Here is an 18,161-nt window from a genome sequence, read left to right as displayed (position 1 = left end):
TAAGGCATGTGGTCCACGGAGTCTCTCAGGCAGCTGCATTTTGAGAGTAGGATTCGGCCATTCTTCAAGCCGGTTGTCAAACTTACAGCTGGCTAAGACAAACTGCATTCAATTGTACTCATGTTTTTCAGGTGTGCGTACAATTGAAGTTCTGGCTGCCGGTACTTCAGGGTCAGGGCTACGTCAGCAGCATGATCTGGTCATCTAATCATGCTGCTATCATCACTCATGCACCACAGAGGACATGGCTGGCAGTAAGGTAAGTGCTCCAATGGAGCCAAAGAAACAGGTGTGTTATTGGATAGTTTGAGATGGGACAGTATGGAGGAAAAGTGTGAGGCAACAATATGAGAGAAGAGTGTGAGGGGATAGAATAGGAGGGATTGTGGTGTGAGAGGACAGGGTGGGGGAGAAAAGTGTGAGCAGAAAGTATGAGGGAAAGCTTAAGCAGACAGTTAAGGGGAGAAATGTGTGAGGGGACAATAATAGGCAGATTGTGAGGGAACAATATGGAGGAATAAAAGTGTGAGGAGACAGAATGAGGGGAATGTGAGGGGACAGTGTGAGGGGAATGTATGGGGGAGAAAAATGTGAGGTGACAGTATAGGGGGAGAAATGTGCAACGGGACAGTATGGGGTGAGAAACATGGGGAGACAGTATGAGAGGAGAAAAGTGTAACAGGACAGTATGAGTAGAGAAAATGTAAGGGAACACAGTATAAAGACTGAGTAGTTTGGTCAGACACAGTGTGAGAGGACAACGTGAAGAGTTACCCAGCATGGAAAGGAGAAGGCAGTCTGAAGGGTATGTACCATAAGGGGGACAGTGTGGGAGTAATATTTTGTGCAGGGAGTATAGTGAGGGGCAATTATTCAGAGGTACAGCATAAGGCAGATACTTATTTTTATTCAGTAGCATTATAATCAAAATATTACTTTTAATGGCACTGTATCGTAATGTGCTGCATACCAGAGAAGATGAAAGTCTGCAGTGATGAGCTGTGAAAGTGAAAAGTCATCATGATTTCTGGACCAGATGAAGATAAAGAGAAAAAGAGTGACTCCAATCAGAGAAGATGTCATCTATAAGGTATCTGGATGAAAATGTCTATTTGTGTAACTGACTACATATCATCAGTACTGTGGTTTCTGTATGGTCCGCATTCTGATAAAGGCTGTTAACAACTCTCAGTATCTCCTTACCATTGTTAAGACATACTAGGAGATGTAGGATGATATGATACAATTGTATATGGGGCTGACCTGATGCAATTGATTGTTGTACTACGCTTGGTGATATATTAATGTACTAATAATATTTCTGGTGATGTACAGATGGTGTTTCTAGTGATGTGTTTCTGTACTGATGGTGGTTCCAGTGATGTATTCATGTACTATTATTGGTACTGATCCTGTACAAATTTAGCAATACAAAACTTGGCAGATAAAGTGATACATTGCTATGTTAATAAAGTAATGGGCTGTCTGATAAGATAAGGGTTGCTACATCTGTATTTATGTAAGGAGCATTATAAAATTAAGCACTTGTAGCAAAGTTCTAACAACATGTAATATGTTCACTGTCAGGATTTGGTTTTCTTGCTGTTTTCACCAGTAATCATGTGACCACTCATATGTGATATTCATAATTACAGCCGTCAGCCACGTGTCGATTAGCTGCTCTTCCTGCTTCTCTTAATGAAGCAGGGGCTGTAATTTTACACTGAACTTTGAGAGAATTAGGAAGAGCAGCTCATCTGCAAGTGACTGTTATGTATGCAAATCGCATAACTGCTACTATAACTGCTCAAACCACTTAAGCTTCATGAGTGGACATACCATTGATACAAGCTGTGCAGCTGCACCGGGGCCAAGGAGTTAAGGGGGCCCGCTTTAACCATCAAAATTGGTGTAATTGTGCACTATGAAGAGCTATTTGACTGCAAAGGGCCCATATACTGTTCTGTCTGAGTCTGCTGCTGTCAAGCTGTGTATAGGAGAGGGTGCCAAACTAAATTTTTGCTTCACGTGCAGGAAATCCTAGATTTGACACAGCATGACATAATGCCCACAGTGTCTCATTGTAGAAAAATGTATACTGTGCAATAAACGTGTTTTTTAACTGTGTGCCATTGAAAAGAGTAGCTTAGTTCAATACACTAATCCAAACTACATTTTGGCTTACTAGCCTTGTGGAGGCTAAAGAAACAATCTTTTGGACTCAATTGGGGCAATAGAGCCCTGTGGATATGCTTGCGTTGGCTTACACATCGGGAACCTTACACAGCATACACATTTAGGCTATGTGCCCACGATGCAGAAATGAAGCGGAAAATTTCCGCTTCCTTTCTGCATGTCCTTGCCAGTAAAAACGCGTGCGGAATTTAACACGCGTTTTTGACGCGTTTTTGAAGCGTTTTGTACATGCGGAATTGCCATGTGTTTTTCTAATGCATTGAGTAGGCAATTCCGTATGCGTAAACGCACAAATAATGGAAATGCTGCGGATTTTTCCGCACATAAAATCTGATGCAGAAAATTCTGAAGCATTGGCACAGAACATGCGGATTGTCATTGGGGACCATGGGGCACGTATTACCAAGCGTTTTTCAAGCGTTTCCGCAGCAGAAATTCCGCAGCAAAAACGCTTGAAAAACGCATCGTGGGCACGCAGCCTAAGCGTACACTACTAACGTGATGTAAACTGGGCTGTATTTACTCCATGCAATCATTTGAACACCTCTTTATTGGATGATACCAGATATCAGTTGCAGAAGCAAATACCAGCTTGTCCTGGTAACTAATCTGTATCTATAATAAAAATCAAGGATATCGATCATTTATCATGTATCTTCTGCTATGGACAAGTCGTGCTCTTAAAGGGAACCTGTCACGTGAAAAAATGCTATTAACCAGCAGATATTAGGTTAATCTGCAGCTTAATAGAGTTCTGAATCTGTCCTGCACCTACACTTTGAGCCCCACTACTTGGGGAAATTAACTTTATTCCCTCCTACAGTGTTCAGGTTTCAGTTACAGGGGTGGCACTGGCACAGTTTCAGTCACCGGTTTGTGTCCCTTTAACTCAGTATGGTCTCTCTACTTTTCTTCCTTCGGCATGTTAAATCTGAATGAGGCACTTACTTTCTCCAGAAATTTTACATGAAAGAGGAACCAGTTTTTGTATAAGCACAATTTCTCTTTATTAAGAATTAGAGGACAGAGAAAACAAGCATGGGGAACAGCTGTTCCAGAATGGAACCCTTTGATGACGAGAGCCGATAATGGAAGGAGTGGTACAGCAGTAACCACATATAAGTATCAAACGGCAGCTCTTCCATAAACTATTATTGCTAGAAAACAAATATGCTTCTGCTTTTGTAGAAGCCATAAAAAACGTTATGAAGCAGTGGCGTACCACCAATGGCGGCAGACAACGCAACCGCTATGGGTCCCGTTAGCCAGGGGGCCCCATAGCAGTCCAGGGGTGGACATAGAGCCGCCAGTGCAGCCGCGCCGGGACCCCACCATGCAATAAGGGGCCCGCAAGGTGCAGCTGCTCCCTGCATGCGGTGGTCAGGGAGAGATCCCTGCAGCTCCGCTGCTGTCAGGAGGAGAATAGCAGCGGAGCTGGAGGGTTCGTCCTCTGCTTCCTCCCTGACCCAGGCGCGCGCAGCTTGATGACGTCATCATGCAGAGCGCGCCTGGGTCAGGAAGAAAGCTGCTGGCAACCAGGAGGATGCTGCTGCAGGGGAGCGAGCTGAGGTAAGTTGTTGTGTTTTTTTTTTTTTGCTTTTTTTTTTTTACTGAAACTCTGGGGAGGGGAGGTGGGGGGAGAGCAATGGTGGGATGGTGGGGCTGGGGAGAGCAATAATGGGGCTGATGGGGCTGGGGAGAGGAATGATGGGGCTGGGAAGAGCAATAATGGGGCTGATGGGGCTGGGGAGAGCAATGATGGGGTTGGTGGGGAAGGGGAGAGCAATGACATGTTGCTGGGAGAGAGCAATGACGGGGGTGCTTGGAGAGAGCAATGATGGGGGTGGTGGGAGAGAGCAATGATGGAGGTGCTGGGACAGAGCAATGATGGGGGGGCTGGGAGAGAGCAATGATGGAGGTGCTGGGAGAGAGCAATGATAGGGGTGCTGGGAGAGAGCAATGATGGGGGTGCTGGGAGAGAGCAATGATGGAGGTGCTGGGAGAGAGCAATGATGGGGGGGCTGGGAGAGAGCAATGATGAGGGTGCTGGGAGAGTGCAATGATGGAGGTGGTGGGAGAGAGCAATGATGGGGGTGCTGGGAGAGAGCAATTATGGGGGTTTCACTTTGCTTGTACTGTGAAGCCTTGTATGTTTTCCGTGTGCACATAGCCTTACAGTTAATTGGGGAGAGTCACAGAGACTGAATAATTTATATTATTGGCTAGTGGAGATTATAGTTAATGAGGGGCACAGTGCTGCTTATCATTTTATATTTTGATTACTAAGTGGCGAGTATTCGAGGACGCAGAGCAGGGGAGACACATGTATGCATACAATATGTGACCTTGTTATTTTCTAGGCTGGAGATCATCGTCACAAGACGAGTTGTGGCTGGGAAATGTCGACATGAAGGTCTAACCAGATGGAGAAGAAGCAGCAGAAACCGGCTTTGATCAGACGAGACGTCAGCGGTAAGTGCTTGGACGTAAATATTATTCTGTATCTGCACTGTGTGACTTGGAGTGATAATGTTATCTGTAAAATCCCTTAGGCCACATTCTCACATTTGTGTGAAATGTCCGTGTGCTGCCAGATTTTTTTATCGCATGGTCCACGGACTCGTACACTTTTATAGATCCAATCACACATCCATGAAAATCACGGATCTGAGAATGAGATCTAAGAGGGTCAGAGAATGTCCTGTTCTGATCCGATTTTGAGGATTAGAATAGGACATGCTCAATGCTTCTGTAAAACAGGGCAGCACACCGACACTGCACACAGATGCAGGAATGTAGCCTTATTATGTATAGCACAGTCCCTTAGTATATAGTGTACTCACTTATTATGTATAGCACCATCCTTAGTTATACAGTTTCCTCTTTTATTATGTATAACACCCTCCCTTATTATGTACCATCCTCTCTAGCTCTAGGGGCTCACAGTTGGGGGATCATACTGTGTTGGGGTCAGCATACTTTGCCCTGGGAGTTGAGGTGGGGTACAGTAGGGTCATTATACTGCGTATGTGGAGGAATTCACCATGGTGGTATCATACTGTGTTTGGGGGGCCCTTTTATTGGCATCACACTTTATGGGGCAATGAAAGAGAGATCTAGGACTTCAGCAGGAGGAAAATTACTATGTAAAGGATGGAAAGTTGTGAGATCTGATCTTTGGTGACCCCGACAATTATTAACTTTTTTTTTTTTGGGGGGGGGGGCAATTAGAGCTTCTGCTATGGGGCCCCATGATTCCTATGTACTCCCCTGTTGTGAAGGATACATTCATATGAAGATAAACTATGGTTTATAGTCTCATGCTGAATATAGTTTTCTCTCAAGAACTGAGTAAGAATATAGGATATTCTTAAAAGAGTTGTCAACTTCTTCAATACTGATGGACAGATCATCATTACCAGATTGATGTGGATTAGAGATGAGCGAGCATGCTCGTTTAACCCTTTAATCGAGCACGCTCGGGTGCTTTCCAAGTATCTTTGGCGTGCTCGTATATTATGTTCGAGTCCCTGCATCTGCATGATTTATGGCTCTTAGACAGCATCAAGACATGCAGGGATTGCCTGTTTGTAAGGGAATCCTCACATGTGTTGAAGAACGCCGAAGATACTTGTTAAGCACCCGAGCGTGCTCGGTTATAGGGTTAAATGAGCACGCTTGCTCATCACTAGTGGAGATCCAAAGCAAGGTACCCTTATCGACCAGCTGCTATTAGCTCCACTGGTTTTGCGAAGGTAAACAGTGTGGAAATAGCAAGGTTTTGTCCCCTGGAACGGCAGCTCAGTAGTGAATAGGAAATGATCTGCAGTACCAGGCAGTGGCCACTAAACATCGCAGGGAGCTATGCTGTTCTGGCCCCATACACTGGAGCTAGTAGCAGCTGATCGGTGGTGGTATCATGTGTAGATCCCCACTGATGTGTTATTGATGACCTATACTATTATGAACAGTTTCCACAGAGGAACATGAAGCCTCAACTGTACCACTACAGTATATGCCTTAGATTATATGGCCACTTCATCTCATGATGTCTGTAAGAAAATATTCTCTCCTAGAGACATTGCTTTTTCAACAGAGCCCGAAACGGCGCCTTTACATTAGTACATGAAAGCTATATGACTCCTTAAAGGATCTGCACAGCCTCTGTACACTGATCCGTGCCATTACATTTAGAAGACTAGTACAATGTTGTTTGAATAGTTTATTCATTTTTATTTATTTATTTTACTCACTTCTATCGCGCCATTTATTCCACAGCACTTTACAAACATTATCGGCACTGTCCCCATTCGGGCTCACAATCTAAATTCCCTATCACTATATCTTTGGAGTGTGGAAGGAAACCGGAGAACCAGGAGGAAACCCACACAAACACGGGGAGAACATACAAACTCCTTGCAGATGTTGTCCTCGGTGGTACTTGAACCTATAGGACCCCAGTGCTGCAAAGCAACAGTGCTAACCACTGAGCCACCATACTGCCCAATTCTGCATGGAGTTTGTATGCTCTCCCTGTGTTTGCGTGGGTTTGCTCTGAGTAGTCCGGTTTCCTCCCAAACTCCAAAGACATATTGCTAGGGAATGTAGATTGTGAGCCCCAATGGGGACAGTGATGATAATGTTTGTAAAGTGCTGTAGAATAAATGGCTCTATATAAGTGAGTAAATTAAATAAATAAATACAGTATAATGCACCCCCATAGCCCATATAGTATAATGAAGCCCATAGTCCATACAGGATAATGCACTCCATAGCCCATACAGTATAATGTACCCCATAGCCCATACAGTATAATGCACCCCATACTCCATACAGAATAATACACCCCATAGCCCATACAGGATAATGCACTCCAAAGCCCATACATGATAATGTACCCCACAGTCCATACAGTATAATGCACCCCATAGCTCATACAGTATAATGCACCCTCATAGCCCATACAGTATAGTTACCTCATCTTAAAATTTTTATACTCCAACTCTCTTCTCTTGTATGTTTCTTCTATTTCTGAAGGTTTGATAGCTTCTGTAAAGTCCACTGCGTATGGTTTTCCTAGTAACTCCTGTCTGAAGGGAATGTTCAGTGTCGTCTTTGCTTCACATTTACAGTGGTTCTTTGGCAGGAGTCTGTGGAATAATACAGCCATAAGCCAAAAATGGTAGAACAGCCTGTGTGGTCATTATTGTCTTACAAAGATTAAGGAACATTGCAAAGAAGTGCACACACGTTGGGCCCATGAAAAACATTTTTCTAACACGTCATGTAGGGTCTGGTATGGAGCTCAAGATGTACCATGCATGGTCCCTGAATAACTGTAACATCACAATGACTTTACCTTCCTCCACAAGAAAGGTCTACATTTATTTACAGTGAGGAGAATTTTAAAGATAGAAAAATATATGTTCTGCTGACTTTATTTTCAGGAATTATTATTATTAATATTTTTAGAGAAAATGCATTTTTTTAGTGCATGAAAGAGAATAGATGTTAGTATTGATGTACTGTACATTGAGATGGCTGAGGTGCCTGGGCTTCTTACCAAGCTCCATTATGGGAAAGCATCAATCGCATTTGGATATTTTAGGCTCTACAAATAAACTGAAGCTCTGTAACCACTGGAGCAATGTGTGAGCTTCCAGGAGCAGAGGGGGAAGGACAGGAGAGACAACAAGGCAACAGGACGGGTCAAACTTTGGTGCCATGTTCTATTGGGGAGCAACATTTTGCCCTTAAGGTTAAGATTGGGGCTAGGGTTGGGGCTGGAATAAGGGCTAAGAGAGAGGGGTAGAATAATAAATATTTATATGAAAATAAAAATCCACAAAACTGAAATAAAAAATAAGTAAAAAATTATAATAATACATATTTATTTTTAAAATGTTATGTTGGATTTTAGCAAAAAGCAGAAAAAAACTGGGCCAGAAGGTAAACTATAAGTGCATCAATATTTTAGTAAAATGCCGTAAATGTGCTTGGGGATAAGGGGTTCAATACTGGACTGGTGGAAGGGACTCAGGGAGAGCTAATGGTTCACAAAAAATAGGGCACAAAATATTTGTCTTGCTCTGGGAGCTAGTAACCCACGCTATGACATTGGCTTTAATTGACTAAAGGGCCACAAGGCTTTACCATGACGTATGGGGCTTTACAGCAATATCCATGGTTATATGGCAAACACTGCAGAACAGTCGTACAGATGCCTACTTGCTTATATTCACCATCCACACTTAAAAATGCAGAATACGTACTGTAACACTTCATTTTTCCATTTTAAAGATATCCCAGAAAAATTTTCAAGTGGTTGCAGTAGACTGTTATCCAGCAGATCTTCAGAGGCTTCTCTATTCCAGACGGATACCACCTTGTCAGATTTGTTCCACATGTGCAAGCAGAATAAAGACATTGGCACAAAGATCACCACTGCAAAGCACAGTCTCCTAATGGCCCGCATTCTGAAAAAACAAAATAAAAAGAATGGTAAATTGTAAATTCTTAGTAGCTATACTTAAAAAGAAAACAGAAAGAAGCATGACATTGTAATGTTAAGACCCGGACCTTCAGGAGGGGAATACATGGCATTGTTATGCATTGTTTTCCTCTCCTGAAAGGGTTAAATGGCGGGAATGGTTTCCCACCGTGTTTTTTCACGTCATGCTGAGGATTGGTACAGGTAGCCAGCCTGTCAGTGGGGTGTCACAGGGGGAAGACTACTTCTTCCCTATGCGTAGAATAGAAAAAAGGGAAATGAAGTCTTAACGGTTGGTACAAAAATATAACAACTTTATTGATACAAAAAATACACATTTAAAAGTCTGCAAGTGCAAGGGATGTGTGTACAGAAGAATGGCAATACCGAAAAGCAGCAGGGACACATAGAGGTAGAGAATCGATCAATCCTGCGTTTATCAGAATGCATGGGACTCGATAGGGATAGATGGAGAGGAACAGTAGTATATCACAAGAGATAAATATATAAACAATATTGTAAAGCTTAGTGCTCTATCTCCTGCATGATATAGTGCAATTACATAGGCAGTAATGCTCGTCTCCTAGAGCCTACAGCTCAATGATATAGCTGTGCCTTATCATAATCAATCCCCCTAAGTACCCCATGAACATCCATGTATATCAACAAAATCATTACCTCAAAGTATAAAAATGTGCCCCACCAGGTGGTAGGAAGGACTAGTGCCTCTCCCTCCCTATGCGACAGCTGCTGATAGGGTCATAATATTTATTAAACATTGTTGGTGCAGGGTATTAAAGATGGCAGCGCCAGAGGAGAGTGTCAGTCCTCAGACGCTGCTCATCTAGTGCTGCTGCCCCGCCACCCCCCCTACATATATGTTTATATTCGTCACGGCCTTGGGGTTAGTCATTCAGGAGACTGAATGGACAGCAGGTTGGTAAGGTAAACCGGCTTGAGCTTATGGCTAAGCTGCGGCGTTATAAGAGTTGTATTAAAGTTATGGTTTTTAAGATGTAAGGATTTTTAATAAAAGTGGTGGCCATAAATTTTTTCCAACCAAATCTGCGTGAGTTATGTTTATTGAGTGTGGTGATAATAGGTTTTTGAAAGAATGGTTAATATGCAGTATAATGCCATGCATAATGGACATGGTCACCAAAAATGAAGCCTTGTACTGCAATGGTCCCATACATTTCTATGGAGTAAATGCAAACGTTTTATATATATGTATATATATATACAGATGTACTGTATATATATTGTGACAAAGTACTGGCAGAGTACTGGGGAGGGGAGATATGTTTCACTGAGGCTGTTGGCTTCAGTGATGTGAAACCTGAAAGTTTTCTCCAGCATGTTATGTGCCAAGAGGTTTAATCAGCCATTTTTAATGGGCCATGTTTTATGTGAACAGCTGTAAAGCGGGTGGGAGGCTATTCACCATATCTCCACCTCGGGTTGTGGTCTGGGATATAAATAGCCAGCCTGTTGAGTCATGTGGTGTTCAGTGTATCTGGAGAGGCTAGCTCCAGAGAGAGGAACTTGTGTTTGTGCTCACCTGGACTGTGTGTTTTTGGTAATCCTGAGCGGCTGCAGACATAAGGATTGTGCTATACATTTTCTTCTGCTTTACCATTATGCCAGAAGGGCAGTGTTTATTTTGATGAACTTTACATTGGTTTTTGTCGCATTTTAATAAACCAATAAGAAATTTAAAGAGACAGCGTTACTGTGTCTACCTGAGCAGTCGAGTGAGCTGATCTACCACAATATATACACTGCTCAAAAAAATAAAGGGAACACTTAAACAACAGAATATAACTCCAAGTACATCAAACTTCTGTGAAATCAAACTGTCCACTTAGGCAGCAACACTGATTGACAATCGATTTCACATGCTGTTGTGCAAATGGAATATACAATAGATGGAAATTACTGGCAATTATCAAGACACCCTCAATAAAGGAGTGGTTCTGCAGGTGGGGACCACAGACCACATCTTAGTACCAATGCTTTCTGGCTGATGTTTTGGTCACTTTTGAATGTTGGTTGTGCTTTCACACTCGTGGTAGCATGAGACGGACTCTACAACCCATAGAAGTTGCTCAAGTAGTGCAGCTCATCCAGGATGGCACATCAATGCGAGCTGTGGCAAGAAGGTTTGCTGTGTCTGTCAGCGTAGTGTCCAGAGGCTGGAGGCGCTACCAGGAGACAGGCCAGTACACCAGGAGACATGGAGAGGGCTGTAGGAGGGCAAGAACCCAGCAGCAGGACCGCTACCTCCACCTTTGTGAAAGGAGGAACAGGAGGAGCACTGCCAGAGCCCTGAAAAATTACCTCCAGCAGGCCACAAATATGCATGTGTCTGCACAAACGGTTAGAAACCGACTCCATGAGGGTGGTATGAGGGCCCGAGGTCAACAGATGGGGGTTGTGCTCACAGCCCAACACCGTGTAGGATACTTGGCATTTGCCACAGAACACCAGGATTGGCAAAGTCGCCACTGGCGCCCTGTGCTCTTCACAGATGAAAGCAAGTTCACACTGAGCACATGTGACAGAGTCTGGAGATGCCGTGGAGAGCGATCTGCTGCCTGCAACATCCTTCAGCATGACTGGTTTAGCAGTGGGTCAGTAATGGTGTGGGGTGGCATTTCTTTGGAGGGCACAACCCTCCATGTGCTCGCCAGAGGTAGCCTGACTGCCATTAGGTACCGAGATGAGATCCTCAGACCCCTTGTGAGACCATATGCTGGTGCGGTTGGCCCTGGGTTCCTCCTAAAGAAGGACAATGCCAGACCTCATGTGGCTGGAGTGTGTCAGCAGTTCCTGCAAGATGAAGGCATTGAAGCTATGGACTGGCCCGCCTGTTCCCCAGACCTAAATCCGATTGAGCACATCTGGGACATCATGTCTCACTCCAACCACCGTCACGTTGCACCACAGACTGTCCAGGAGTTGGCGGATGCTTTAGTCCAGGTATGGGAGGAGATCCCACAGGACACCATCCGCAACCTCATCAAGAGCATGCATGTAGGGAGGTCATACAGGCACGTGGAGGCCATACACAATACTAAGCCTCATTTTGACTTGTTTTAAGGACATTACATCAAAGTAGGATCAGCCTGTAGTGTGTTTTTCCACTTTAATTTTTGGGGTGACTCCAAATCCAGGCCTCCATTGGTTAATAAATTTGATTTTCATTGATGATTTTTGTGTGATTTTGTTGTCAGCACTTTCAACTTTGTACAGAACAAAGTATTCAATGAGAATATTTCATTCATTCAGATCTAGGATGTGTTATTTGAGTGTTCCCTTTATTTTTTTGAGCAGTGTATATATTGTGGTAGAATGACTCGCTCGGCTGCTCAAAGAGGTAGTCACAGGAATGGTTCCAGTTGAAGTTTTCAGCTGGTTTATTAAAAACGTATTGCAAAAACCAGCCCAAAATTAGTTAAACATACACAGCCTTTCTGGCATAACAGGAAAAACAAAATAGCATACAGTACAGTCTGTGTGTCTGCGAGGTTTGCTTGCTCAGGGAAAAAAAACAAGGTTCTGCTCTCTTTAACACGAGCACAGCTTTGGATATCTCATCTGCAGACACACCAAACACTGAATGAGTCCAAAGGCTCCACATTTATCTTCTGGACCACACCCTGGGGTGGAGATATGGTAAAGAGACTCCCACCCACTCTTCAGCCGTTCACCAAAAAAACAGCCCTTACTATGGCTGATTAACCCCTCTCAGCACATAAAATGCTGGAGTATACTTCCGGGTTCATGTCACTGAGGCTAACATCCTCAGTGACACATATCTCCCCTCCAGTATTTTACCAGTGACTTTCTCACAATATATATATTTATAAACCCATTTTAACAACAGAAGCCATGGCAGTAATGGCATACCAAATATTTCCATCATATGTAAAGACAAAATAAAACTCCATTCCCTCTAAAATAAAAATATTTTTTTAAGCAATCTTGATAAATACAGAAACCATAATTCTGGTGAATTATGACCAAAATTAAAAAAAAAAATACATCACGGTCTGGAGAGCCCTGTTCATTACATCAGGCGCGGACATACCGCCGATGCAACTGTACAGGAGCCCCGGAGGGGGTCTGATCAGCTGCTGGAACTTCACGATCTATTCTAGAGCCAGCAAAGGCATCAAAACTAAGTGGAGAGGAGGGGGCCGAACCTGAGTCAATTGCAGACAGAGGGGGGCGGCCGCTCTGCTGCACTTTGGTAAAGACACTGGATGGGCCCCTTTCTCTACACTTAGTTTTGATGCTGTCACTCGTTCTGTGACCCCGGAGACTCACAGAAGGGAGAGACTGGCATGATGTGTGGGGCTCTCTCTATCTGCAGGGCCCTGTGAGCGGAGGGGAGCTCTGTGTGCCATAGATACCAGACTTTACAGAATGTAGATGCCTCTGTAGCACCCTGAGGATTCGGCTGCTACAGGGGTATTACACCTCAACCCAGAGGTGTGGTATTCCACTCCCGGGTAAGGATGGAGTGTGGAACTGAGCTCAGTAGGCTGCATGCACTACATACATCCCATTTCCGGGGGACAGATCAATGGTACTCCCACTAGAGAAATGTGCAGGTACGACAGTGTCTGTCCCTGGCTGGAGTGGGAGGGGGTGGAACATCCCAGTAGTGTAGGGGCAGATAGGGGGAGCAGTCTGGGTAGTGCTAGGAGCTCATTGGGTGCTGGTCACCTGAGCTCACACATAGAGGGAGTATATAAGGTGGGAACCATCTTAGATCAGGGTCAGTCAGTCTGTCAGTCTTTGGTAGAGTGAGTCAGAGGAAGAGAGCAGAGGAGGAGAGCAGCTCCAAGGCCCAGAGAGAGAGAGGAGAAAGAAGGACCCAGAGGGGGAGAAGAGAGAACTCCAAGAACCCAAGATTAGATCAGAGGGTGAAGAGTTGGCACAAGGGTACCGGATCCCAAGCTGGTGGAGGGCCCTAATCCTTAGCCAGAGACCGGAGGTCGTGGGCAGGATCTGCCACGACCACCCACTAAATCCACCCGGAAGGCAAACCAAGAATAGGGTCAGGGAACCCAGAGACAAGGGTTTACCAACAAGAGGCCCAAGGGAGCCGGACTTAGGTGGATCCCTGGTGGGGAAGGCCAGAGAGAAGGACAAGTCAGAAAGGGAGCTCAGGACCACGCTCCAGAATCACCTGGGGGTTGGCCGAGTCCAGGACCTGGTGGACGCAGCACGGCTCGGGTGGTCACTCAAGGCCGGAGTGACCAGAACAACAGCAGTAAGTAAAAACCCTGAACTGCACAGCCCGACTCTGAGTCTCATTACCATCCTCACTGCACCTCCACAACCACCATCCTGTACACCTGACCCCCTGAGGCTATACCCCTCCCGTTGGGGGTTATACTACCTGAGCTGCACACACATCACCAGCCTCAGCGGACCCTGCTGCAGCGGCGGCCGTATTGACCGCAATTCAACGGGTGGCGTAGTCGACATAAAAGAACATCTAGTAACATCTATAAGGACTGCCACACACTGAGCTTGACACCCTGGGCACGGACCGGGTCACCGCCACTCGGAGACTACAACCCCCCCCATCTGATCCGGCTCCGGGTAATCCCCCAAACAACACGGGCCCAGGGGGCGCGTCACCTCTCATATCAAACTGCACATGGTGGGTGACGGGGGGGTTGCTAGGGAGGGAGAGACACTAGTGCTTAGTGGATCAGTGTAAAAACTACCCAGATCCACTATAAGGAGTCTGCAGAGGGCCCCTTGTACATAAGACCACGTGCTCACGCTGAGTATTTGGTGAGTTTTTTACATCAGTATTTATAAGCCAAAACCAGGAGTGGGTGAAAAATGCAGAAGTGGTGATGTGTTTCTATTATATTTTTCCTCTGATTGTTCCACTCCTGGTTTTGCCTTACAAATACTGATGGAAAAAATTCACCAAATACTGAACGTGTGAATGTGGCCTAACAATGCAGTGCACAGATTTTTTTATACATCACCAATAAAAACTACACAAGGCCAAAACTATTTTATGTGTTAATAACTGCAGTCAGTAGCATAGTTACCGGGGGGGCAGAGGGTTCGGTCACTCCGGGCCCCGTACTCAGGGGGGCCCACCACGGGGCACCCACCCAGGGATACGCTACGCCGATATGCTTAAGCAAAACCAGGGCTGCACAGAGCTCCCTTTTTCCTGTGCTCAGATGTGTTCACATCTCTTAGACATGAATACATCTGAGCAGCAACAGTAAAGCGCTGGAAGGTGGGGAGTGCTCCGTATCTCCCTGGCCCGACGAGCAGTGGAGTGAAGAGGTCGCACACTGCTGACCTCATCACTCTGCTGCTGTCAGATCACTGAGCCGCAGAGTGGCAAAGAATGCATCTTGCCTGCATGTGGGGCAGTGTGGAATATTGTGAGAGGGAGCAGCGTAGGGGTGGGTGCACCAGAAGGAGAAGTATTGGGACAGTGTGGAGAGGAGGGAGCATGGGGGACAATATGGAGGCATGGGGGGACCATTTGGAGAAGTGGGGGACATTATGAAGAGGTGGGGGGCTGTATGGAGAAATGGGAGTGTTGGGGGACAATATGGAGAAATGGGTGTTCAATATGAAGTGGGGGACAGTATGGAGAGGTGGGAGTATAGGAGACAATATAGGAGAACAGGATGGACAATTGGGAGCATCTGAGGATCATATAGAGAAGTGGGACTGTGGGGTGATTGTATGGCGAAATGTGGGACAATATGGATGAGTTAGGGGACCATATGGAGAAGTGGGGGACATTATGGAAAGGTGGGGGGACCGTATGGGAAAATGGGAGCATGAGTGGACGGTATGGAGAAGTGGGTGTATGATATAAAGAAGTCGGGGGACAGTATGGAGAGGTGGGAGCGTAGGGGACAGTGTGAAGAAATGGGGTAACAGGATGGAGAATTTGGAGCTAGTGGGGACCATATGGAAAAGTGGGAGTGTGAGGAAATTATATGGAGAAAAGGGAACAGTATGTAGAGATGGGAGCGTGGGGGACAGTATAGAGAGGTGAGAGCGTGGGCGACAATATTGAGAAGTGAGGGCACAGTATGGAGAAGTGGGGGAACAGTATGTAAAGATGGGTGCATGGCAGGACAGTGTGGAGAGGTGAGAGCCTTGGGGACAATATGGAGATATGGAGGCACAGTATCTAGAGATGGGTGCGTGGGGGGACAGTATAGACAGATGACAGCGTGGGGGACAATAAAGAGAAATGGGGGCACAGCATGTATAGATAGAAGCATGGGGGGACAGTATGGAGAGGTGAGAGCTTTGGGGACAATATGGAGAAGTGGGGGCACGGTATAAAGAAGTTGGATTCACGTACGGAAAGTGGATCTGACCATGGTTCTGATCGTGTAAAAATGTACCAAATCATAACTAATCAGAGGTTGTCACCCAGCGGAGGCCATCACCTTTCTACCACTGGTTCCCTACTATGGCTGTCACCCTGGTGCCGCCGTCACCCTGCTGCCGAAGTGGGAAAGGTAAGCGCCTTATAGAGCCGAGGGTTATAGGGACTGTAATTGTATATGAGGGATGTTTATGTGCTGGAAAAGTATCTTGAGGGTAGTATGCAGAGGAGGAAAAGTGTGGTTCTAGTGCTGTATTCATCTACTGAGCTATGGATCCACTATACTGTATATAGAGGAGCTGTATATATGAGGACCCACTGGACATTATGAAATGTTAAGTGGGCACTTAAGAAGCATTATTGTTAGTGATGAGCGAGCACTAAAATGCTCGGGTGCTCAAAGCTCGGGTCGAGCACATTGGAATACTCGGGTGCTCGATCCGAGCAACGAGCCCAATGTAAGTCTATGGGAAACTCAAGCATTTTTCTGGTGGTCCCCCCCGGCAGTCTGCAGAAGGTCAAAAATTGCCCAAATCGATGGGAACGGTGCTCAATTAAACGTCAGGCAGGCAGAATATATAGGCAGACAGGCAGGCAGGGTATATAGGAGGGTGCATGAAAAACATAGCAGGGCACTTGGAACACACTAGTGCCCTCCGATTTTCATGCACCCGTCTCTTTAAAAAAGCCCGCCGGCAATTCATCAGCGGCATACACCGGTACCCGACAATTTAGAACAGAAAGAATAGAGCATCACACATAGATTAGATAGATAGAAACATGTCAATCACATATATAATAAGTACAGTGACAGTGTTGGTTACTGTACTTGTTATTTAGTGTTAGGCTGAGTTCACACGATGCGTTTTTCATGCGTTTCCGCGGCGTTTTTGCAGTTGCGTAAACGCCGCGGAAACGCATGAAAAACGCATGGTAGAAGGGCAGCAATGTTCCCCAATGGAAATCCGCATGTGCTGTGCCCATGATGCGGATTTTTCCGCAGCGTAAACGCTGCGGTCAAAAATCCGCAGCATGCCAATTAATTTTGCGGAAACGCTGCTCTTTTGCCGCCATTGACTTGCATTAGACCGCATGGAATCCGCATCACTGTATATGTTGATGCGCTTTTCATGCGGTCTAATGTGCGGATGGTACCCGGGTGTGGATGAGAGGACTTAAAAAAAAAAGAATAAAATAAAAAATATATATATTCTCACCTTCTGACGGCCCGCGCTGCGTCCTGCCGGCTTCCCGCGCACTTCGCGGTTGAATGAAGGACCTTCGCTGACGTCAGAGTCATATGACGGGTCACGTGACGCTGACGTCGGAAGGTCCTACAGTCTTCACTGCCGGCAGCCGGGACCGATGAAGCAGGACACCGGGGGCCATCAGATGGTAACGTATAGATTTATTTTTTATTTTTTGACATTCACACACTATATAAATCCATGCCGGTTGCATGGATTTATATAGTGTGAAGTTGAAAAGCACTTTCCAAGTGATGCTAAAATCGCTTGGGAAGCGCTTGTCAACCCGCATGCGGAAATGAAAGTGAAGACCGCCTCATTTCCGCATGTCCCTGGCAGGAAACCGCATGTACAATCCGCATGCGTTTTTTCCTGCCAGAGAGATGCAGAAACGCTCAGGAAAAAATCCTGAGCATTTCTGCATCGTGTGCACATACCCTTAAAATAAAGGATTTATTAAAAAAAAAATAATAGTGTTTTTGTCTCTTTAAAAAAGCCGGCCGGCAATTCTTCAGCAGCATACACCGGTACCAGACAATTTAGAACAGAAAGAATAGAGCATCACACATAGATTAGATAGATAGAAACATGTCAGTCACATATACAGTACAGACTAAAAGTTTGGACACATCTTCTCATTTAAAGATTTTTCTGTATTTTCATGACTTTGAAAATTGTACATTCACACTGAATGAATTAACACATGTGGAATTATATACTTAACAAAAAAGTGTGTAACAACTGAAAATATGTCTTATATTCTTGGTTCTTCAAAGTAGCCACCTTTTGCTTTAATGACTGCTTTGCACACTCTTGGCATTCT

At 45.2% G+C, this 18,161-nt stretch overlaps 1 protein-coding gene across 6 annotated transcripts in view; it reads right to left on the bottom strand.

The window, feature by feature from the left end:
* B4GALNT1 (beta-1,4-N-acetyl-galactosaminyltransferase 1) overlaps positions 1 to 18,161 on the bottom strand; it is a 231,789-nt gene that overhangs the window by 86,915 nt on the left and 126,713 nt on the right. For all 6 annotated transcript variants that reach the window (XM_073663286.1, XM_073663290.1, XM_073663285.1 and 3 more), the window contains 2 exons: positions 8,469 to 8,672; positions 7,173 to 7,346 (listed from right to left, as the gene is read on the bottom strand). In XM_073663286.1, coding sequence (XP_073519387.1) covers positions 7,173 to 7,346; positions 8,469 to 8,671 — 377 coding nt within the window. In that variant the 5' untranslated portion in view covers position 8,672. The remainder of the gene's footprint in view (positions 1 to 7,172; positions 7,347 to 8,468; positions 8,673 to 18,161) is intronic.

This window comes from Phyllobates terribilis, unplaced genomic scaffold (genome assembly GCF_046119375.1).
Source record: "Phyllobates terribilis strain yellow unplaced genomic scaffold, ASM4611937v1 Scaffold_2__4_contigs__length_985480577, whole genome shotgun sequence".
NCBI classification, from domain to species: Eukaryota; Metazoa; Chordata; class Amphibia; order Anura; family Dendrobatidae; genus Phyllobates; species Phyllobates terribilis.
Note: the sequence above shows the minus strand (reverse complement) of the source record. Positions and strands in the feature narration are given on the sequence as shown.